The sequence below is a fragment of the Vicugna pacos genome, chromosome 23 (genome assembly GCF_048564905.1).
Source record: "Vicugna pacos chromosome 23, VicPac4, whole genome shotgun sequence".
In the NCBI taxonomy this organism is placed as follows: domain Eukaryota; kingdom Metazoa; phylum Chordata; class Mammalia; order Artiodactyla; family Camelidae; genus Vicugna; species Vicugna pacos.
Window position 1 is genome coordinate 28339502 of NC_133009.1, and position 24845 is coordinate 28364346.

The following is a 24845-nucleotide window of genomic DNA, read 5'->3' on the forward strand; positions in this document are numbered from 1 at the left end:
ACTCAGACAGAGCAGAATTAAGGCTAGTGAAAATTATCAGTGATAAAAAGAGGCATTACATAACGGTAAAGGGGTCATTTCTACAAGGAAACATAGCAATCCTTCATGTGTATGTGCCTAACAACCCAACATCAAAGTGGAACTGGAAGGAGAAATAAACGAAGCCACTATCATTGAGACTTTAACACCCTTCTCTCAGAAATGGACAGATCCAGGAGGCAGGAAATCAGTGAGGAAAGTTGAATTCAAAATACTTTCAATTAACTAGTTATATTTGAACACCTTAGACTGCTTTATCCAACAGTGTCAGAATACACATTCTTCTCAAGCTCACATGGAGCACTCACTAGATTAACCACATTTGGGGCAATAAAAGACACCTTAAACTTAACAGAAGAAAGAATGTCTGCCCTCAGACCACATGGTTCCAAATATGGGCTGATATTTTATTAGTGTGTATAGGGATAGACATTTTATTGGGTCTCAGGCTCCAACATGGGTTAGTATGATACTGATGCTAAGATCGTGAGATAGATACTTAAAATACAAGCACACATAAAGTTTAAAAACATAAGAAAGCTGGCTTAAGCTATATTAACATTAGGTAAAATAGACTTTAAAAAATTTTATTAGGGATAAAGAGGTTCATTATATAATGATAAAAAGTACAATTCTAAATCTACGTGCATCTCATAGCATAGTTTCAAAATATAGAGCAAAATTTGACAAAACTGGGAGGAGAAATTGACAAATCCACCATCAGTGTAGATAAGTTTAATATGTCTAGTAATTGATCAAACAAGCAACCAGTAAGTAAATAAATAAATAAAAACCTTAGTAATTGAGGATTAAACTAATTCAAAGCTTGAAGTAATAGATTCCTGTTTCCAACAATGAAAAAAATATACATTCTTGTCAAGATACCATGGAAAATGTATGAACATTGATCATGTTCTATTCAATAAACTTGGTCTCAGCAAACTATGTAGAATTTGTAATCAGAACACATTGTAGGTATTGAGTAAATAGTTTGTGGTGAATGAATGCATTGAATTATTTCACTGTTATGTAAATTAGTCAGGAAAAATAGAATACGGGAAAACAACTGCTAACTAAAATTATGAATCTTTTGTTAATCCAATAAAATTTTATTGAAGACTTTTTTTTTTTTACATTTTCTTAAGTGTTGGTGGTAGGAATAGAGGAGTCTAGAGAAAAATATAAGTTAAATATACAGCATGCTCAGGTTTTAGCTAGGGTATAGATCTTTATTTTGAACTCTATCAATGGAAGTAAGGAGGCTAGAAACACAATCAAACAAGGACAGCACAAAAAAAATTTAAATATAATTCTCAATTGTAAACATAAGCCTAAAATTTTTAAAATAATGGCAAATCACATCTGGCTCTTGATAAAAGGAATAATACGTGGTAGCCAAATTGAGTTTCTCCCAGGAATGCAAGTGAAATTTAATATTAATAAATCCATTGATACAACTTACCACATTAACTCATGAAGGGAGGAAAAACATCATTTCAATAGATTTGGGGGAAAAAAACAGTTGATAATATTTAACACACATCTAGATACATATTTTCAGCACACTCTGAAAAAGACTTCCTTAACCTGATAAAGAACATCTACAAATTCTAGAAACAACAGTGCACATACTGGTGCATCCACTAAAGCATTCCTTTTAAAGTCAGGATGAGACAAGATGGTCTGTTATTCAAAATTATAATTGAAGGATCTAGCCAGCTCAATATGATAACAGAAAGAAACACTTAAAGAATGGGAAAGAAGTAACTGAACCATCAACATCTGAAGACAAGATGATTTGGTCATAAAATTAAAAAAAAAACCCTACAAATTATTAAATATTAATGATAGTTCAATAAGGTGGCTAGATATAGGATAGATTCATGGAAATTGATTGCATTTTATATAACACAAAACAGGAAACTTTAAAAGAGATACAAATTATAGTAATATCCAAAGAAAAATCTACCAAGAGATGTGTATGGTAGAAACATTGTTCAAAAATATTTAAAAGACCTAAAGTAATGGGGAGTTACAACATGCTCATGTAGAGGAAGATTTAATATCACAAAAATGTAAATTCTTCCCAATCATAATAAAAATTCAGTCTAATTCCAGTAAAAATATTACAATTTTTTTTCTGTGGCTTGACATGATTCTAATATAAGGATGATCAGAGGAGCAAAAATAATGGAAATAAATTTGGAGAAGATAGTAGGTGGCAGGGTCTTGTCCTTCCCAATATCAAGTCGTACAAAGATAAATAACATTTTTCCCTTGGAAAATATAGTATGTCTGTATGACTTCTGGAGACATGAATCACAGACTAATAAAGGAAGAAACTGGTATATATAGTATTAAAATTAGAGAGTTCTAATCATTCAAAGTTTAAGAAAAAGAAAAACTTCATACTAGCAGATGATATTAGCAACAAAACACCTTAACAAAGGGTATTTTGAAATCGTACAAATTAACCGAAAAACATATCAAAAGAATTGAACAGATAATTCACAGAAGAGAGCAAAAGTGGCACCTTAAATGGTCAGTACATATATGAAAACACCTGCAACTTTACTGGTTATCAGTAAAGTAATCAAAACTATGAGGTAACGTTTTATACCCATCAGGCTGAGAGATTAAAAAAATCTGAAAATTTCAGAAGCTGAGAAGGATGTGAATTATATGTAAATGCAGACTCATGCTGCTCATGGGATGATGTCACCACTGGAAAAACAATTTACAAATATTTAAATGAAACACAGCAGTGGATGAATGAGCATAGCTATTGTATCCACATATCCAGACTTCTCAAAACAATTCAGTACACAAAGTTTGTTGTAGAATAATACATGAAGTGTATACCATTTATGTAAAATTTAAAACCATGTGGAACAATACTATGTTAACAAATAATACAGAAAATGTAAAGTGTGAATACCAGAAACACTTGTGAATGTTATTGGTGGAGTAGAATGGTGTTTTTTTTTTTTTTTTTGGTTAGGTGGTGAATAAAAGTGCATTTGTTTCCTCTTTTATTTATAAATTTTGCATGTCAAATGTTTCAGTGTAATTTCCTAAAATATAATAATTTTATTTATTAATCTGTCAAGCACATACTATCTACATTAAGTATTCATACTATGGCTAAAGACAGAGTGGAGGTGACTCTTCAGAAGGGAATAACTGTTATCAAATTAATGATTATTGTGGACCTTTATTGTTCTAGTGTGAAGGTCGATCATTTGCTATCTTCATTTAACAAATATTTATGAAATACCTTCTGCATGTAGAGCATTATGCTAGAGTACAACCATAACATCTTGATTACAGATGCAAGTATTTGAAAATATAGAAGGACTTTCATTTATGTAATTCGAAAAAGACTCCCTGGCAGACACTAATTACTATAATAAATGAAAATGACTTTAGTATAAACAAATGATTCAGGCTGACAATTTGTAATTAACGAATAATGTAAATACCATTGGCATTTTAAATCTTAAAAGGAAAAATTAAATACAGCTATACTAATGAAAGGGTTTTTAATTTACTAATCTAGTACTCAAGACTAACACTAGATAAAATTTCCAGTATGAAATGGCTTTATATCCAAAGAGCAACTCAAATGCATTTTTATGTCTACTCATTAAGTTTAGAGGAACCCTAAATACTAAAAGACAGAGCTAGTGGATTATGCTTCTTAACATATGAATCCATGTTTATATTACATAATTTATTTGGAAGAGTTGCATGAAAAGAATATTTTAGTATAATCCATTTTTTTCACTATGTTTCTTTGTAAAATAAACAGTTTATCCTATACCAATGTATTCTCTATTCCAGGCCATATTTTATGACATATCAATAGGGTTAAATTATGGATGGCATAAAATAGAATCGCTTTGGTTTGGCTAGTACCCACAAATGATCAAATCTTGAAGTCCTCCTTCTGGACTCTTGAGAGAATATTGTGTTATCTCTTGTGTGTCTTTTCTAATTAGTGCCCTGACCAAGTCACACAGTAAAAAGAGGAAGAGGGAATAAAAAGGGCAGACAAGCCAAGGGAAAAATCAAATATCAAACAAGTCAGTGCTCAAAATTAATGAGTAAGACTCCAGGGCCCATCATCTAAGTGCTCCTGTTTGCTTCAACAACTAGTCATAGTTAGAGCATCTGTATTCACAAACCATATAGTCAGGAGCCGTGTTCTTAAAAGTACATAGACTGCCAGTCATATTTATACAGAGATGATGTGTAGAACTGAATCAGTTATCTGAGTAATTCCGCCGATAGTTCATTTTCGCAAGCGTCGAGTTTGTTTCACATGTTATTAAAATTTGTTTCATTGGATGGTTTTCTAATCCTCCACTGCACTTTGCCTGTAGAGCTACAGACAAGGCATTGCATGAATTAGAAAGTTTCTAAAAGTAGCCGCTACATATTAATAGTTGAATTGCCAGACAGGCTGTGTTGTGAAGTATTCCCAATCATTGTATTGCCATCAGTATTGTCCAGTAGTATTGATAGTTATTTAATTTATGCTGTTAATTTTCAGCTCCAAGAGAGCAGGTTACTACAATTTTTCTGTGGACACTTTAATCATATGAGAATTTGTAACTAGGAGAAAGATAATTGCTGAGAAAGGGATATATCATTGAAGGATAAATACATGAGTATTTCTGTCTTCTCAATGGTGAAGCATAGTAATTGTTTTAGATTTGCTAATTAAGATTACATAGGAATCCACAGGTAAAATTTTGCAGGTAATTTATTAAACCTTTTATGCTACTATTTAATTAAATTCTGCATGTATTAAGGTACCGTCCTGCAGCATGTCATAAACGCAAACAATCTATTAGGTCCTTTATCCATGCATTCATGCATTTGTCAAACATATTGATCACTTAACATGTGCCAAGCATTCAGCCTTTTTCTGTCGAGATTCTCTCTGCAGTTGGAAGTTTTATCTCTACTTCCACACCCACCAACCCAATCTATTATTGATAATAAATTAACAAGTTTGTGTAACAATACCTTTGTGACTGGAGCATTAGAGATACATAGGGAAACTTGTATTGGAAAAACAGTTACATGAGTACACCAAAGTTTTTATGTTTATTAAGATGTTTTCTCTATCTAGTAGACAAAAGAAATTACACTGAAATGGCATCATTTGACTTACAATTACTGCTACATCCAAAGGAAAGAGGAAGCTGTGAACAGAGCCTGAGGACAATTATTATTGTTAGAGATTTAGACTCTTAAAATTTCCAACATAGTGGTCTGGCTTCTACTGATGAGAAAGGAGCAATTTACAGACTTTCCCAAGATCTCTAAATCATTTAGGCCATTGAGGAATAGTTGAACAAATTACTTCTTTTAGCTCAGTAAGTAGGACTATGCTGACTAAGAAGTGAGCATTTTATAATCTCTCACTCTGAAACAGATTGCCTTCCTCCCCTTCCCAAAGAGCCAGGGGCTGCCCACATACCTCTGGATTTTCTAGCCGGAGGGGAGGGGTGACTCCTGCTTTGAGTCTCCAGGGCTCTGCCAGCCAGTGGAGACTCTGAGCAGGAGGAGGTAATGATGGACATTCTAGCTGCAGGGAATCCACTCAACACCTCCCTCCCTCAGAGATGATTTTCTCTCCTTGGAGCACATATAGTATGAGGGTCAGGATCAAGGGTGTCTATCTATGGATGTTTGTGTCTATTTTTCTGCCCATCATTTGTCTAAATTGAATGCCTGCGATGTGCTAGGCTTCTTCTAGGCTCTGGAAATACAGGGATGAATAAAAAGCAACACACATTGCTGTCCTTAGAAATGCTTACATTCTCATTTAAGCTAGTTGACATTCTACTGGGTGATTTTAGAAAACTATGAAATTTTTTCCCTGTCTCTTGGTTTTCTCAGTGGTAATAGAGGTGATAGCAACTACTACTTCACAGGTTGCTGGAGAGATGTAGTCAGCTGATGTGCACGGAGCACTTCGGTCTGCCACCCACCGTAGCCCCCTTACCTATTCTTACTACATGGAAAGCATTACCTGGGTAAAGACATGTGTGGGCACTTTACTGTTGAGGGTAAATAGGGAAATAATTGTGTCTCGATTTCGTTTTCTGTGCTGGAGCCAGGAATGAAGAAAATGAACTCACTGATAGAAGTGAGCTCTTGCTGTCCCAGCCGTCTGTTGATTTATTCACTCAGTCATGCATTCGTTGTTCATTCATTCCTCACCCAGTAAATATTTGCTGAGCAGTTACAATGTTCCAGGCATTGTGCTGGGATTCATTAGACCAGTAAAACCTGGTTCCTGCTTAAGGAAGCTCAGATGCTAATAAGGACAACAGATAAGCAATGTACTATTGTAATATTATATGATAACTGCAGTGATTTAGGAAGTATAGACAAAATGCTATTTTCTCTATAAATGCTCAAGAAAAAAGACAGTACCCATGGTTGTCCTTTGTACCTCTGAAATTTTAGCCTGTATGGTATGTGCTAGACTTTAAAAAAGGATTATTTCATTTATTTACCATAATTGGGGAATTAACTACATATATATATATATGTATATATATGAAATATGTATATATTTATTGAAGTATAATCATTTTACAGTATTGTGTCAATTTCTGGTGCACAGCACAATGCTTCAGTCATATAGGAACATACATATATTTGTTTTTATTTTCTTTTTCACCATAAGTTACTATAAGATATTGCATGTGGTTCCCTGCACTATACAGTATAAACTTGTTTATATATTATATGTATATTAGTTAGTATCTGCAAATCTTGAACTCCCAGTTTATCGGTTCCTACCCCCTCCCGCTCTGGTAACTGTAGGTTTGTAACTCCTTGTAAGTTTTCCAGATGTGACATTTTAAAATGAACATTAAAACATTTTCCGTTTGTTTTGTGAAATCATTCAAAAACAAATTGTTCACTTCTTTGTTTTTGTAACCTGTAACTATTGAAGACAGGTGGTTTTTAATGATCATCATTATGAACTTGAGCTTCCGGAGGGCACTGAGTCCGTTGGTCTCTTGTGTCTGAACTCTTCTGTGAGTAACTTATAGGAAGATCCCAGCCGAGCTTCCCACTCTCCCATGGCCTCTGTGTTTCTTTGGCTAAGAGGACATTTTCTTCCTTCCTTCTTTCAAAGATAATGGGCTTTTAAGATTCCTGAGTAAATGACTGAAGAACTAAGCTGTTGCTCATTTTAAAAATGCAACTTTATGTACATTTGTACTTTCTGTTTAAATTTGGATCACAGTTGAAATAATGGATCACAATTGCGACTGATGGGCCTAGAGTTGATAAAAATGGTCTTGGGCTTGTGGATTATCTTTGGAAGTTTGTCTTCGCTGGTCTGTAATAGTAACAGAAGAACAGCATTCCAGTTCACTGTTCCAGAAGAGAGGAGTGTCGTTGTGTCATATTAATATATAATGTAGTAAAAATAAATTTCACCGGTGTCTTCTATAATCAATGATTATTCTATGATTTTTCTACCAGAACATGTCAGAGTATCTGGCTGCAACTTAGTGCAACTACTAATCAGCTTGATTAGTAGCCTTGAAGAAGCTATCAAAAGGAAGGCAGTTAAATGAATCAGTGCTAAAGGTCCTCACCCTGATATAGCCATTGTCTAGTCTTATAATTTGAGCATCCAGGGACATATCAGGGGGAATCCAGTTGTTAAAGAAGAAACTGAAACATAATTGAAAGTGACAAATAATCAGCTGGAGACTGGGAAACATTAAGTAGAAAACCACTTGGTTCAGAAGCTTCAAGAAATATAGGATATATAACTATTTCTAGATTTTAAATGTAACTTTAAAGGTCACTGACAGAAAAGATAGAAATAATTGTTAGATTTTAAAAATTTTCTCATAATGCACTTAATTGCATTATTTTCTTTGTATTATTTAGTTCAGAGAAACAGAATTATAACATGAAAAATGTTAACAGTTTCATAAAATTTTATAATCAAAGAGCAGCCTACAAAGTACCTTTCTCTTTTATCTGTCTTTGTAAACCACACAAAATGGTAGAAACACACTTCATCCTTAAGATCAGAGGCCCAAATATGTGTCACTGTGTCATTTTGTTGTGTATGGTTTAAATCAAATTTTCAAACAAATTTAAGCTGTCATCTCTCAAAATCCTTGCTTCTATATGTTAATCTCATTATTTTGAAAAATTTGTATCTCTTAAAAATCATACTCTGTTTTCTGGTGGTTCAGATACTTTCAGCAAACATTATGCTCAAAAACAGTTATTTTCTCTGTAGTGTCTTACTGATCTGTGTGTTATTTAAAAGGAGAACATTTTAGTTTTCTTAGCTTTTCTTAGTGAACTGTTACATGCAAGTGATGTGTGATTTTCTTGTAACCATCCGTGCCGTTGCTTTTCATTTGCCCTCAATTTTTTAATGCATTAGCCATAACTGCACACTGTGGGAAGAAGTCATGTTATAAAAAGTAAAAGTCATCTACAACCCTACCACCCATGGACAACCTTGGCAAATACTCTTGTCTATATCTTTTCAGATTTTTTTTTATTATTGTCATTCTAAAATCTACATCGTCTATCTCAGTCTTCTTAAAGTTGTATCTCTATATTTATATTTACAGATGAATCTACCTTTATCTAGAAAATAGGATTGTACTCTACATATTACTGTGAACTTGGCTTTTAAATGGGACTGTTCTGTCAATACTTACCTATATGTGTATTTATGAGTGTTCACACTTTATTTCTTTGAAGATGGTTGACATTTTAAAAATAATTTCCTTATCTTTGGGCGTCTATCTTGTATCCTTTTCTTTCCTATTATAAAGGCCACATTATTTAGAAAAAAAGTTTCTCAAATAGTTTTAAAAATGTACATTTCTAAATTCCCGGTGGAACTGTTGGATCCAATGGCACGTGCAGATAGTTGTCTTGATATGTGTGGACAAACTGTTCTCGTAGGGCTAATGTCTGTGCTAGCCCTTTCTACAAACTCTTGCTCCTTAGTATTATAATAATTTTTTCCAAGAAATTCCATTTGAGAGTTGAAAAATGACAGCTACACTTTTTATAAAGAGATAAAATGTTACCAATATTTCTGTAGGTTTTTTATTGTCCATGAAAAGAAAGCTAGTCATTTTCAATAACTACTTGATTAGACCCAAACCATTCCATTAGGTTACTGGCAAATTTCTCTTTGTTTTTAAACATTAGGAACCAGAATTATATATTTGGAACATTGATACGGTATTTAGTCCAGTATAATTTACAAAAAGACTTCTTGCAATGGCTTCTAAGTTGACAGTAAGGATAAAATCTCAGATGAATTTTTTTTAAGATCATAGTCTAAAGGCATAAACATTGTGTTCATAAGAATATTGAAGGATTGCTTCTGCTGGATTTGCTCCACTAACTCATGTAGGCAACATCCCAAACTCAAACAGCCGGCAGTTGCTTTGTAGAAGACAAACTGCATCTGTAATCAGTGTGACAGGACCACAGGTTGCATATCATCACTTCCACCAAGTTATGCAAGAGAGCATAACTTGAATAATATAACCACTGTCATTGGGAGAGCAAAGTCGTCAATAAGAATAATTTGAAATGAAGTCAAGGAAAAAATAGGCTTCAGGCATTGTCTTGCTGCAGAATTTTGCCTTTGGCCAAAGTTTTGCAGCGGGGTAGAGATTTTTAAAAATTGGGAATGAGGTTAATTACATGGCTAATTGACCTGGGGAAGAAAACTTAGTAACCGTATTTCTTTTCTCCAAAGCCAGGAGGTTGGAAAGCGAGTTTTCATCTATTCTTCCATTTATACAATTAGAATATATTAGGTGCTTTGTCCACTCTGTAGGCTACATCCTCTAACTCAGATCGTGGACCAGTACATTTATGATTGCAAAGTCCCATATCAACGGTTACAGACAATATATTGCATAGGGACAGTCTTACATACTCTGATGTCACCTGAACTGGAGATCAACACCTTTGTTGGATTTTTACCCTACTTGTCTGCCTGATTCCTCCTCCTCCATCTTGTAACTGTCAGATTTTGAATGTGTAATTTGTGCCAGGCTTTGTACTGGGCATTATTTAAATAATACCACTTATCCTCAGATAATTTTGAGTCAATAATAATGAAGGCATTATGTTACATTGCCTTCCTTTTAGAGATGAAGAAGCTGAGATTACAAAGAGGAAAGTAGACTCACAGACTTACTGCTCAACGATATTTTGCATATTACTTAACCTGTTTAATTCCCAGTTGTGAATCTAACAATAAAATAGTGGACAATAGTTACTGAGAGGTTACTATGTGACAGACATTCAGTCATGTCCTTTACAACATCCTGATGAGACAGGAAATAGTACCCCCATGTTAGATGAGAAAAATAAGGCTTAAAGAGATAGAATTAATTATGCAAGAGCACAGGGCTAGCAAATCAAGGGAGAGAAGTTAGATGTGGGATACTGTATGACCCAAAGCCTAGAGGATTAATGAAATAATTCATTTGAAATGCTTACCATGGTGCTGAGATCCAGAAGGTACATAGTTCATGTTCTTTTTCTCTCTGTTAGCAGCAGCGCCCATAATTGAACAAAGATGTCTGGCTTTAGCCTATGCCTGAGCTCTACCTTTTGATTATAGGAAATAAAATTGATTTACAAATTATTATCGCTGATGAGAGAAAACTTAAAAAAGAGGTCAATTTCACCACTTTTAATTTTTTTTTTTTTTTGGCCAAAGGCCCATAGTTGATAACAGTCTAATGATTGCTACATATCTTTTCTTTTACAAAATGAGTTTCTTTTAATATTTATAGGCGGTTTTTTTTGCAAATCATCAAATACCATGCAATTGTGAACACTTTACATGAACATTACCCTGTGTATTCATCGTTCCTATTGTACCCCTCTCTAAATTTTTTCAAGAATGACTTTCTTTGGAAATTAATATGATTAGGTAGGAGTTTTCAGTTAACAGTTTAGCAACTGTCTATTAATCTCTTACTGTGAGAATGACACAGGAGTATAAAAATCAGTAAATTGCATTTCCTGAAAGACACATGTAAGCAAACCAGTCATTTGAGTTCAAAGTGATGGGAGCAGGGTCAGGGTATTAACAGAGTCCTGTGGGAGGAGAACAGAGGGGCAGCTGTGTGGCCAAAGGGTTAGAAATCATTCTGGGGAGAAAGACACTTCATCATCCCAAGACAAATGTGATACTGGTTTTTTAAATTTACCCAAATATGAGTGCATATTTTATCAATTATTAAACTGTAGCCTTATCTGATGTGAAAATTGTAACTTAATATTCACACTTTTATTCTCTTCTCTTTGTCTTTTTTCTTCTCTCCTCAGCTAGGTACGGAAACAATGTGCTTTCATGCTAAACATCTCAGAATATCATAAAAACAACAGCACATTGGACAGTTAAATTCTTATATTGTTTTCTTTTCACCTTTAAAAATATTAAGGGAAGAAATTGTTCAACTCTGAACCAGCAGGGCAAAATAAATAGTGGAAAAATGCTTTTGACCACAGTTCTTCCAATAATAATTATGAAATATGTCAAAAGTTCTGAAATATTAGATATTTATTGCAGAGAAAGAATGATCTTTGTTGTCTAAAATATCAAAATAGTTTTTAATGATGTTAATAAAAATGAAGGACCATTATTAGTAGATAGGGAGATTTTTGACACTTTATTTTACGTGATTTGGCTCTTCTGATTCATAATTTAAACAGGTAACTCTAGTGAGTCTTTGCTCTGATAGCTGAAACTTCCTGTATTTGCTTGTCTTTCCAATCCTGGGGGCAGCTGTTTGCCCTGTGTCCCCAGCTGATCTTTCAGTCTGTTCAGTTTATTCTTTGTTACGATGAGGTGGCAACTCCGAGCTCTTTATTTGTGGCACCAGAACACAGAAGTCAAGTTTTGAATGTTTTGACAAAAAAATTGAAGATTGTGGGACAATCATAACTTTTCCCATTGGTGATTAAGATCACTCTACGCGGTTTCAGTTTGCATTGTCACTTTTACAGCTTGGCAGCTACCGTGCCTATAATATGTTAATTTCTGATGTTTAAAACATTTTCCAAAATAAAATAGTTGTTGGCTTTTTTCTCTTTGATACTAGCTATCCATCTAGTGAAAGTGCCTGATATGTAAATTTAAAAAATTACAGCTTTTTACCTTTAATTGTTGTGATATTACTCTATTCTAGTGTGATCGCTGCTTGCCTCTTTATAATGACAAGCCTTTCCGCCAAAGTGATCAAGTTCACGCTTTCCATTGTAAACCATGTGAGTGCAACAGCCACTCTAGAAGCTGCCACTACAATGTCTTGGTGGACCCATTTCCACTTGAGCACCACAGAGGGGGTGGAGGAGTTTGTGATGACTGCAAGCACAACACTGCAGGTAACTGGCAGGTAACACAAATGTCAAAGGCTGACTTGGCCTTGAAACCCATGTGCACCTATAGAAAATGCATATTATTTTAAATTGTTTTACTGTCTTATTTAAGAAAGGACTTTCATGCCATTAACTTTGAAAACCCCACTAGTTTACCAGATCTTCATAATTCCAAATAATTAGGAAGTTTTCAGAAATAACACTCTAGTCTTAGAATATCTCTGTTCAGGAAAAATTTTTTATAAGTTCACACCATTTGATTAAACCATGAATATATTTTGGATAAATGTAGTATTTTGAATATAGGTATCCATAAAATAAGTTTCCTTGTGTGACCCTGATCTTCCATTACGTCTGGGTTCTCCTGTAGAGATGTTTACATTCTTTCAGATTTGTCCTGGACTCTGATAATCTGGGAGTGCTTTTCAAAAAAAAGTTCATTCATGTAGAAAATAATTATTAACCTTGTTCTAAAACCATCCAGTTTATTAACTAGTCACTGAAAATTACTGTTTTCTGAGAGGCTGATATGTTAAAAGCAGAAATAGACAATGTCTGAATTTGTAAAATATAATGGCCCAAGTCAGATAGGTTTGAAAATGTGCAAAGCATGAATAAATTTATTAGATTATTATTGATAACCTAAAATATAAAAAGACCTTGGTTAGGTGCTGGAAATATAAAGATTAACAAGATAAGGAATTCTCCCTTTGTGTGGATTATTATATGGTGGTAAAGGCACATTATTAAAGGAACAATTACAAAGTTGTCTGATGAGTTCTAAGGGAAGTATAGTAGGAGATAACCAGGCGAAGGAGTAAGGTGGGGAGGGTTGTTAGGGAGATGAGCAAAGTTTTCCAGTAAGAGAAACAATTGAGCAATGGCCTGGAGGAGAGAGAAACATGGCGTCCTTGAAGAACTGACAGAAGTGCAAGTGACTGATGATAAGAAAAGGAACTAAGAAGGAAGGCAGGACCCAGATACTAGAGGACCCTATAAACTGTGATAAAGCGATTGTCTTCTAGCCTTAGGTTAATGAGATGCCACTTAAGGGTTTCACATAGTAGGACAGGGGCATAATAAATACTGTGTTTTTAAAAGACCTGTCTGGTTGTACAATGGAGAATGGATTGGAGACTGTCAAAAGTGGTTTGGAAAACTGGTTAGTGGGATATTGCAGTAGTTTAGATGAGAAATAATGCTGGAAGACATTTCAGGTGGTATGGATAGAGGTAAGTGGATCCAATAGATAGTTAGCGTGAAAAGTGGCAGCATTTCCTGAGCCAGGTGTGGGGTGTAGGTAAAGAAAGGAAGAGTCAAGATCTGTGTCTGACTTTCCAGTTTGTATGACAGGGTCAACATTGGAGCCAGCCGTTGAGATGGGAAACACAGGAGGGTCACACTTAGGGAGAAGATGGCAAGTTCTGGTTTGTACAAGCTCACTGTGTGTTTCCAAGAAACACAGGAGAAATTCTGTTTGGGGCAGTCAGAAACAGCTCTGAAGCTCCTTTCTTAAAGAAGCTGTCCGTGGTGCTTTGGAGAAGATCAGTCTAAGCTGTATACTTTAGTAGCACCTGATGCTTATCATAGTTTGTAAGTGTGTATTTATTCCTGTAATGACTTAACTAGGACTCATCTTACCCACTAGGCTGTAAGAGAGCTCTGTGAAAGGGCACAGTGTGTGTTTTGTTCACTACTGTATTCCTCAGCGTTTAGCACGTTGTTTGGAACATGGTAATCACTCAATAAATATTCATTGAGTGATAAATAAAGGAGAGATTTCTAGATTGGAGATATAAATTTGGGAGTCATCAGCGTATCTAAATGGAAATATTCTTGAAATATTATAAATCCATTTAATTTTTAATTAGTCCATAGTCAATATCCATCAGAATGTGTGTTTCACTTGATTAAGTTATTTTCATAGCCTTCTAATATTGGACCAATTTGAGCAATATTTGAGCAAGAGTGCATAATGTTTAAAGGGAGAGTTGATAGCCGTGAATTTTATTTCAGCTTATTTCATTGGTCTTACATGCTACTCACATTTACTTTAGAAACTCCTTGTAGTTCAGATTGTTTTCTTATATAAAATGGAAAGGGGAGTTTTCTGAATAATAAATTGTAAGCACTAGGAATTATCTCACATTTCTAATCTGTCAAGATATTCTAATATTTAATGTGAAATTTATTTAGTATATCCTAATATAATAAATTGCTATTTTAATATTTGAAATGAAAAATAATGACCATAAGCACTAACAGAAGCATTTGCTTTTAATCACATTAACTATAATTAACAATAATAATAAATTATATTAAGGGCAATCTTCTATTTTACAAGATTTAGTTCTGGAAAAATATTTTAATATCATATACCTATTTGCTTCCAACTATATGTAACTGTCATCTACCACACATACAGAAATTTCTCATATTTGATTTCAATTAAGTGCCTGGTCCTAGAAATAAAAAGTTTTAAGTTTAGAAATGAACTCTTTCAAAATGTATGGGCCCTTCCAAAGCACAGGTTTTTAGAAGTGTGGTGTTACATAACAGATGGGAGTGTAATGAAGTAAAGCACAGTTTGTAACAGGTTCATTGTTTCATATGCTCTGGATCACTAAATTGGCAGGTAGAGATGAAAGGTGCATTAAAATGGACGTCCCGAAAATTATAGAATTCCCTCAAAGGAATACAGTCTTTAATTTTGAATTATGCAGCTGATTTTAATGAATTGGAAGTCATAATGCATAACCTTTCCCTGATGCAGGAAAGAACTGTGAGCTGTGTAAGGATTACTTTTTCCGACAAGTTGGTGCAGATCCTTCAGCCATAGATGTTTGCAAACCCTGTGACTGTGATGAAGTTGGCACTAGAAACAGTAGCCTCCTTTGTGATCAGGTGAGTTCTCACTATTGAAGGTAAAGAATTGCTCTCTTTCCGAAACTAATTTAGGGGATATTCTAGCAGTGAAATCGAGGACTATATCAGAGAGTCCTCTGTGTGTGTTTGCATTTCAAAGCAATGGCTGCTTTAGGGGTGTCCCTGGGCAATTTTTAATATGAACATAAGGTAGTTCTTTGTATATGAGAAAGACTTATTTTATTTTTAATTTTGCAACTGTCAAAAAAGATTGGGAGGTAGGGGGTTCCAAGTAAACAAGGAGTTAAATTATGTGTCTTGGAATTATTGGTGAATTAATATTAATAAGGAATATTAAGTAAACAAGAACAGTTTTCTTCCCAAATTCTATAGAAGATAGTGTATAGCAAAGGTAACTTGCACATAAATCCAAATGAAAATTATGTCAGCTTTGTTCTAAGTTTATTTTAACCTTTTGTCTAACAGTAGAATGGAGTTTTATAACTTCGTACATTTTCATTACCAACATCACAAATACTGATGTCCGACCTATAAGAACACAGATCCTAACTGTATTAGAAATCAGAGAAAGCACCTCCATGTTTAAATGTGCTGTCATCAGCTGGAGCTTTTTACCTGGTCTGGTAATACTACCACGTGAAAATGGATAAAGAACAAATTTACTTTGAAAAGTCAATTCAGTGATTTCATTAATTTTTAATAATTACATATTCTCTTGCAAATAATTGAGAATGCAGTGATTGGGAGCGTAAGTCACAATCTAGTTAAAGAAAAAAAGGTTAAAAGAGAAAGATAATAAGTTCAAGGCAAAATATATTTGTCGTGTAACTTTTAGCATGCATTGAAAACTGCTTTAACAAACAAAAGCCAGATATAAAGTGAGCTAAAGTCTGGGTTTGAAGACCTTCAGATTAACCATAGTGTGCTAATGAGAGAACATTACATGCTTCAGTGAAAAGCTGAAGAGTAGAAAAATAATTGACAAAGGCAATTTCTACGATTTTTATGTGGTAATATTGAGGAGCTGTTTTCTGAAAGAGCCATACTACAATTTTATGTACGTTGATTTGAAAAATCTGACTCTGTCTTTACATATCTGATCCTTACACATTTGCCCTGAATTTTCACCATGAATGTCTTGTTTGTTGTTCCAGTCTCTACTCAAAGACTGATAATATCTCCTCTTTGGAGATCTTGTCACTGCCCACCCAGTTACAGAACATTCTCAAATCATTGTCTTTTACATCATTTGATGTTATTTTCATTATAGCCTTCATTAAACAAATTAAACAAATTCGTTTATTTCCTTCTTCGTCTTTTCTCTGTCCAACAAAGAGAACAGTTTCAATCATATCATAAGCACTCCATAAATATTTGTTTAATTAATGTTCAGTGAATAAAGAGAGGTTCTGTCTGAGTACTGATCTCATAGTCATTTAGAGTGGTTATTATAATAATCTGTGCATTATGTAAAGTTTTCACTTAAATACATTTTTTTCCTTGAAGATCTAAGGTCAAGTCATTTTGGGTATACAATATTGAAAACTTGTGAACTAAAGTTATACCTCCCAATTTTAATTTACATGTTAAAATGTAGCAGATATGTCCCTCAATTTTACAGCTTCGGTACGCAAGAAATTAAAATTTAATTTTTCTCAAATTTCTATTTCAAGTCCATTTCATTAGAGTAGGAAATAGTTTTTGTAGTTATGTGTTTGCAAATATTTAACAACTGGGTATCTCTAGGAAAAAAGCCCACCAGGGTAAATTTTAAGCTACCAGCGAGAAGTCACTCAACATGGGTTTGGGAGGAGTCGCTTTTATCATCCCTGTGCCAGTGCACTGCTGGCTCTGGGCCTCTTTCTCCCCCTCTCATGGGGTAGATCTAACTGTTGGATGGTATGGTCGATGGACATACCCAGGGTAGTGACATTTCAGAAGGTAGGACCCCTCTGACCACTGGATGTCATCCACACCTGCAGTCACCCTTTGAGATCTCTTGAAAATGGAAGTGTTTCTCCCCCCGCCAGCTCGGGCAGTATTTTCAGAGTCCTAGTGGAGGGTCAGAACTTCAAGTCTGCCCGGTGGTAAAGAGGAGACTCTCCCCTGTGTCAAATGTCAAAGTATCAAATGTCCATTAACTGATGTCTGGGTAAGCACTGTGTGTAATGTATCCATTCGGTGGAACATTATTCAGCAGTAAGAAGGAAAAAACCACTGACATGTATTACAACACATGCTTGGATCTCAGGAATGAGAATCAGGAGAGGAGAAGGGACAAGAAGAGAGGATACTTTTTTTCAAAAGATGCTTCTGTATGTTGATACTTTCCATGTGCAAAAATCTAACTTAAAAATGCGTAAAGGGAAAGATTTTTTAAATGACCATTTTCTTTATTTTAAAAACATTTTTCCTTTTTAGTTTTTCTCTGCCTAATTTGCTTGGTTGATCATTTTTATAGCTGGGGAAAAAAAAGAATTTTCATAAAACCTGACATGTAGCCAGAGAGAGCTACATTTAAGAATCTGAACATAGATATAGTAATAGAACCCTTTCATGAATTTAAAACCGCCACATTCTGTGTCTGTAAGTCACAGTCACATCTTACTTGATTTTTATCTTGTTTTGTCATTCTCCAAGTACAGACACAAAGTATATAGATTGTTACTATATGTGGAAATAACAGTGTCAAGTATGCTTTGCTTAAATAATACAGATTTCTGAAAATGTTGATTGTCATTTTCAGCGGGAGAACAGAATATACGCTAAAAAAATCTGTCAACAGTGTCAGAATTAGAACGGTAAAATTAAATTCAAGGACATTTTTAAAATTCATGCGGTTGCAATCTTTAATAATATTAGGGCACATACAAGGAAATTAGGCAGTAGTTCAAGTCTCATTTTGTTGTAATAACTTAGGAATCAAGCCAGCCCCAAATGGCCTGAGTCGACTGTGTTGTGTGCTCTGTGTTCTGGAGGGGAACTTTCCCTTTGGCAGTTGTCATTTGAAACTCAGTCCAATCTCATAAGATATGGCATGTTTGCCTTATTCTTCCGTAAGAAATGTTGTAATTTCTTCCTCTTGTGAATGCCAAGATCTTGCAAATGGCATGAAGTAATGCTGTGAGTCACTAAATCCTAAAATTACTGATGCCAAAGTCAAGACATATAGACCATCTAAAGCACATAATATTAGTAATATTAGGAGAAAATGGAGGAGAGTCATTATTACAGAGGAGTCCTTAATGCAGAGTCCTTGGATCCTGAGGGCTACAGTGGATGCGCTTTAGGACATCTATATATACTTTTAAATTGTATGTGGGGTGTGACTGTGTATTTTTTGTTTGTTTATGTATCTTTGAGAGGAGAGCTTTCAGTACCCAAAAGGTATACCTAAGCCAAAAAAAAAAAAAAGAAAAGAAAATTAATTTACTGCACTGGGGAAAATAAGTCCATTTATCTTAAGAGCAGCCTTGGCTACTAGAATAAATAACATGTAAGTTTCCATGGATGTCACTGCACTTCCTTCTTGTTTCCTTTGAATTCAGTGCCTGAGTTATTATGACATCTGTTTTAAGTTGGAGGTTGACCACTCTTTTCCTTTTCCTCATCTAGTGTGACCTACGTCCAGAAGACCCCAGTAGAGCCCCAGGCCTGGATGATGCTCTTAAAAAATATTCTGAGGTGTTTAGGGAAGGGTCTATGAAGGTCATACTTAAAGTACACATATGTGGGGATCCCAGTCTGTTCCTGACCCAAGGTGGGAGTAAAGTGTCTATCTCCAAACTGCCCCTCCACTGCCCCTGTCCTGCCTGTGTCTGCTGGTGTTTCTGGAGTAGCCACCTGCACGGGTGATGCTCATGAGGTGAGGAGATTTGAGAGAAAGTCTCTGGCATGTGGCCCACCTCATGTAGAAGGCATTCAAGAAGTGTTGTCTGAGTGCTTTTCTGCTTGAGATTTTGCCCAACTTTTTTACCTTCTTCCTCCCTTACTTTGCTATATTCTTGGATCTGGCTGAGGAAACCATGAGAGTTAAGCCGCAGCAGACAAGATGTAGGTCAATCAGAGCAATACTTGTCAAGCTTTTAATGTGCATATAAATATCTCAGATGTCTATTTCAAAGGCAGATTCTGTTTCAGGAAGTCTTATGGGGGACTGAGAGTCCACATTTGTGACAGTTCCCGGGTGACGCCCTGTTGCTGTCTGCAGACCTTTCTTCAATATCCAGGTTGCTAAAACACTGTCTGTCAAAGATGCACAGAGAAAAGATGCAGGAGGTGGATCTGTGTGGGGGAGGGGTAAACGTGGTTGTGTCCTTACGCACACTTGTACACACTTGGTCAGGAGTGGCTTCACTCTGTCCTAGCCTCTAAATTCCATCTTGAAATCAAGTGGTTTTTCTGAGTTTTCCACACCACTGAGCCCCTGGTAGATTACAGTCTAATTGTACCCTAAACTGTGCCCTCAAGATTAGAGGATGTAACCTAAGACATTTTTTAAAAAGTGGAAATAAAAAACAGTAAATAAGGGAGTCTAAAATTTGGCTGAAAACTGAAAATATAATTACATAAAAAGAAGAATGGCTGTAATGCTCAGTAAGTCATCAGTAGATTACTGTAATAGAGCCAGAAGAGAGAGAAATGATCAGGACATTCAGAAATAAATTAATAAGGCAAGAGACGAGGGGTTGAGATGAATCAGATGAAATGGGAAGGCATCAATGAAGAGAGTATTTCCAGGTCTGACCCATGGAAGATGGAATCCATAAGGAACAAAAATCCTACTCGTGAAAATTGATCTACCAGGGTGAGAATTTTCAAGGAAATACATTTAAAAATGGAGCAGAATATACTTTCTTAGCATTATGGACCATTTTCTGCAGTTCCTCAATGCTTTCTCCTCTGCTCAGAACTAGGTATTTGTTATTAATTACCACAGTATATCCAAAAGTCACTAGTATGAGTTTTCCAGAAATATATTGCCTTGTATTAAAGACTTAAAGTAGACAAATAGAAGTAATGCTTTCTTCAGCCTCATAAGGAGACTGACCCTGAATAGTCCGATGCATGGGTATGTGCTCTAAGCATTAGGATGGTGAAGGATATGAAAGGTGGGGCATCTGCCTGAAGCTTGAAAGAAGGATAGGAGGATTTGGGCACAAGTCATGTGGTAACTCATTCACGGGTAACATGTCTCTTGAAACTGGTGTGCTGACTAACAACTGATTGAGAATGTTGATGGCCAGATACAAAGGAAGGAACAAAGGTGCTGCATTGCAAATGGGAACAGGAGAAAATGAATCTGAGCTTGATGGAAAGGCTCATACTGAGGAAGATATCCCAGAACCAAGGTTGTGGCAACTGAAGGTAAAATAGATGAAGCCGTGACTGAGGTAAGGTTCTCAGCCTCAGCCTAAGTTGATACCACATATCTGGACATACCTGGCAGCTCTTTGGGAATGAACTCATCCCAAGGGCCAGGGTATACAAACTTGGCCACATAATAATACCTCGGCATTTAAGACCAAGTTCAATAGCTGCAAGGATGTTAGGTAGTAACTGGTTGTTGATTTAACTAACAAGTGTGAGATAATGACAAGGTCCATTGCATTGCTACTGACAGTAGTTAGGATACACTAAACAGATGTAACAAATAGACCCACAAATGCCTAATGGCCCAAACAATATAGAAGTTTATTTCTTGTTCCTGTAATACCTCCAGATCAGCTGTTTCTTGTCACTTGGTGGCCCTTCTCCATGTGACAGTTCAGGGCACAGCCTCCTTCTGTAGTGACTTGGCCTTTTTCTGGGAAAGGAAAAAGACAATGTGGAGAAGCAGCTCCTACCTTTTGAAAAGTCTTGGTCCCAAAGAGGCACACGTCTTCTTCTGATACCCTCCTGTTGCTGAGAGCAAGTCACATGGCTACAGTTGTTGAATAGGAGTTTGGGAAAATGTAGTCCCTGGCTAGGTAGCCACTTCCCAGCTCGAGTTGTGTCCTAGGGAAGAGTAAAATGGATCTTGATAGGGAACCAGTCATTCCTGCTCAGTGTGCATGTGACAGAAGGGAGCTCAACAGGATGTTTTCTTCTGCATGCGGAACAGAGTGGCTTCTGTTGAAGGGGAGCTCTTGAGAATAGAGCATTTCATCCAGCACCATGGGGCTACCAGACTACGAATACTGATGGCAGTGCTGGCCTGGGGCTGGACCCTGTGTAGGTGCAGAGGTACCAGTGGAAGGTGGTCTGCTGATCTAATGGTGGTCTGTCAGCACATGTCAGCAAAAGAGAACTGGATGTGGGTGGGAGGAGAACTACCTTGCACGCAGGTGAAGAGACCCATTCATGAGCATGTGTGAGAGAGAGTCCCCAGGGACAGGCAAGTGAGAAAACAATCACTGCCCCTCTAGGAGCTGCCAGATGAGAGGACAAGCATAAAGTGCAAAATTGCATCGAGGATGCTTAGGGATCATAGATCTTGAGGACAATTTCAAAATATAAGTATTTTAAAACTTTTAGCAAGAGTAACCACCATATGATACATATATATGTATAGTTATGTATACATAGGTTGATACATATATACAATGTATGTATGTATTGGTAGAAAAATATAGGGATTATGATTAAAAAATTATTTAGATATAGATGTAGTAAATATTTTTTAAATATCAGTACCTTGTAATGACCCTTTTTGTGTGTTTTTTGATGATACTGATTTGCTCAGGAACAGAATAATATAGCCAGCCTGCTTCTTGGTGCACCAAACCAACATGCTGATCATTTCTAGAGGGAGGTGTGCTCCCAGAACCAAGGGCAAACCAGAGTCAAGGGCAGTAGACTCTAGTCTCCTGCAGAACTGGGGAGCATCTCAGCTCCTGTGAGGCTGAAGAACTGATCTCTACCTTGATCTACCCACATGCGGTTTTAGTGCCATGCGTGGGAGTGCCACATCTTGAAATGTGTGAGACAGATTGGCAGATAGATGACGTATTGCTAAAAATGCATGAGGACAGAAGCTAGTCTGTACGAATCTTATAGATTTCATTTGATTTCCATTTGCCATGTACAAAGTGTGGTGCCAAGTGCTTTTAGTCAGTTAATTCAGTACTTAACAAAGTTGATGAAGTAATTATTAATATATCCATTGTATCGTTAAGGATAGTGACCCTCTGAGAAGTTAGGTAATACCTCCAAGATCACACAAGTGATAACATGGTGGAGAAGAAATTCAAAACTCGTATTACTGGTTTCCCGAGTCCAACTTGAGGTTAGAGACACGGGTCTTACAGAGCCTGGCACATAAACCCACAGCTGGTTTCTGAACTAGCTATTAATATACACTCCTCAAAAATCAGAAGGAAACATATCCACTTGTTTTGGGATTATTATTCCAAATCCTTTTAATTTAATTCTAACTATTAAAAAGTCCTAAATATTTAGGATATAGCAATGTGTATAATTCAGTGGTAAATTAATTTCTTAGAACCAATGCAATTCTCAAATGGAGATTTTGATGATATTGAGGAGTTAATGTAGCCCCTTAGTGCTTCCTGTATACCAAGGATTCAGTTCATTATCATCCTCAGAAACTAATTTGAATATTTTGTAAAGACACTTTTAAAAAGCTTTGTTTAGTTTCTTTATCATCTCAAACAAACATCTCTTAATATCCTTGGAATTCACATTTTCACTAGTTCAATAAACTAACACTGTAATACTCAAGCATTCTACTGTGTAAGTTCCCAGCAACATTGATCACTTTTGCTAAAATAAAACAAAAGTTGTTAAACCAAATGAGTTAACTTTTCTAAAAGCCTATTTCTATACAACATTGATGATAGACATGGAGCATGCATTTATTCATGTTGGACACGTTTTTGAAAAACGATGGTATCTTTCATTTTGATAGAGTCAAACGCCGTCTTGTTAATAACTACTATATTAATTTTTGCAGGAAATGACACTAAGACCACACAGTATTGTTGTGCCATTCAGATGACATTTATAAAATACTCTAATTTAACGTGGTGACTTCTACTGTATGCATCTTTAACAAGTTGCAGTTTATAATCTCTGAGTGAAATAGACCTAAACCAGAGGGGGAAAGGCCGATGCAATATGAAATTAGACCCCTTTGAGAACTAGGACTGTAATTATAGTATTTCCTCTTAAAACCATTCAAGGATGTAACCATTGCTAGGAACAACAGTACGTAGGTCACCCCTTTACACTCTTTCCGTTGTGAACACTCAGAAGATTGAGAAAAAGATGTATTCCGTTCCTGCTCTCACTTTATTTGAGCATGCTTCAGAATTTTACCTTTTTTGCACTCTCCTTAGAGATTATGGTGGGGAAGTTTGGAGAGTGCTTTCTTGGAAATGCCTTTTGGAGGGGGAGGGAAGTTATAAAAATACACCAGCCTGACAAATGACAGGCATTGTAGAATGCAGGAGAAAAGACATCATGGTTTTACACCAGCGTAGGAGCTTTTCTTCTCAAATGAATATTTTCGACAGCTGAGCAAGATGATAAACAGCAGTATCGCAAAACACTTAAATGGAAACAAGTATTATGATGTACATTATTCACCTGGCATTCTCCAATTCGTGACATTTATATGTGGCAGAAACCACTGCAGATTCATTTATTTATTTTTGAAGTGGAATGAGTACCTTACAAAGGTAGCCTGTTACATCAGTGTGGACTTTTCTTCTCTAGCGAGGCAGAAGCTTAAAGAAAGAAATCATTTTGTCTATATTGCAAATATGTAGTAATTCTCAGGGTCCACATCCTAGGGCTGAGCAAACTCCTAGCAGGGAGAATACACTATCTAAAGAAAGAAAGGGAGAGAGGGAGGGAGGAGGAGAGGGGGAGAGAGAGGCGGAGGGAAGGGGAGAGGGAGAGAGAGGGAGTGAAGGGGAGAGGGAGGGGAGGGAGAGAGAGAGGGAGAAAGAGAAAAAGGAAGGAAGGAAGAAGGAAAGGAAGAAAGAAAGAAATGTACGTACACATGTATATACATACATAGAGATATATGCATTTTCCTTAGAAGCACCAGCAGCTGCAAATGATTATTATTTCATAATTTTTAAATGCTTAAACTAGTCTACTTCCAAAATTTAAATTCAGATGCTTAACAATGTAAATATTAAATCAGTTCAGAAACACTGTTTCTTTGATGCTCAGCGATGGACTTAATAATTTGGTGAGATACAAGACTAAGTTAGAAGCAAAAAGAGTAAAAGCAAATCCCTAGGAGTTGATAACAAAGTGAAAAAATGGGTAGCAAGTACTTACAGCACTAGTCCTTAAATGTTAGTGTTCGTAAGAATCACTAACGGAACATTTTGAAAGTGAAGGTTCCTGGGCTTGACCTGCAGGGACTTCTGTTTCTAAAGGTCTGATTGATTTGGTCATAGTCAAAGGACTCAGCTTTGGAATATACTAAACATGTTGGATGTAGATTTGTATATCAAAATTTTTTCAGT

General features: G+C 35.8%; 1 protein-coding gene across 1 annotated transcript in view; it reads left to right on the forward strand.

Moving 5' to 3' along the window:
• Nucleotides 1-24845, forward strand: part of USH2A (usherin) — a 698253-nt gene that overhangs the window by 128610 nt on the left and 544798 nt on the right. The window contains exons 11-12 of the mRNA XM_072948735.1: nucleotides 12285-12480; nucleotides 15248-15378. Of these exons, the coding sequence (XP_072804836.1) occupies nucleotides 12285-12480; nucleotides 15248-15378 (327 nt within the window). The remainder of the gene's footprint in view (nucleotides 1-12284; nucleotides 12481-15247; nucleotides 15379-24845) is intronic.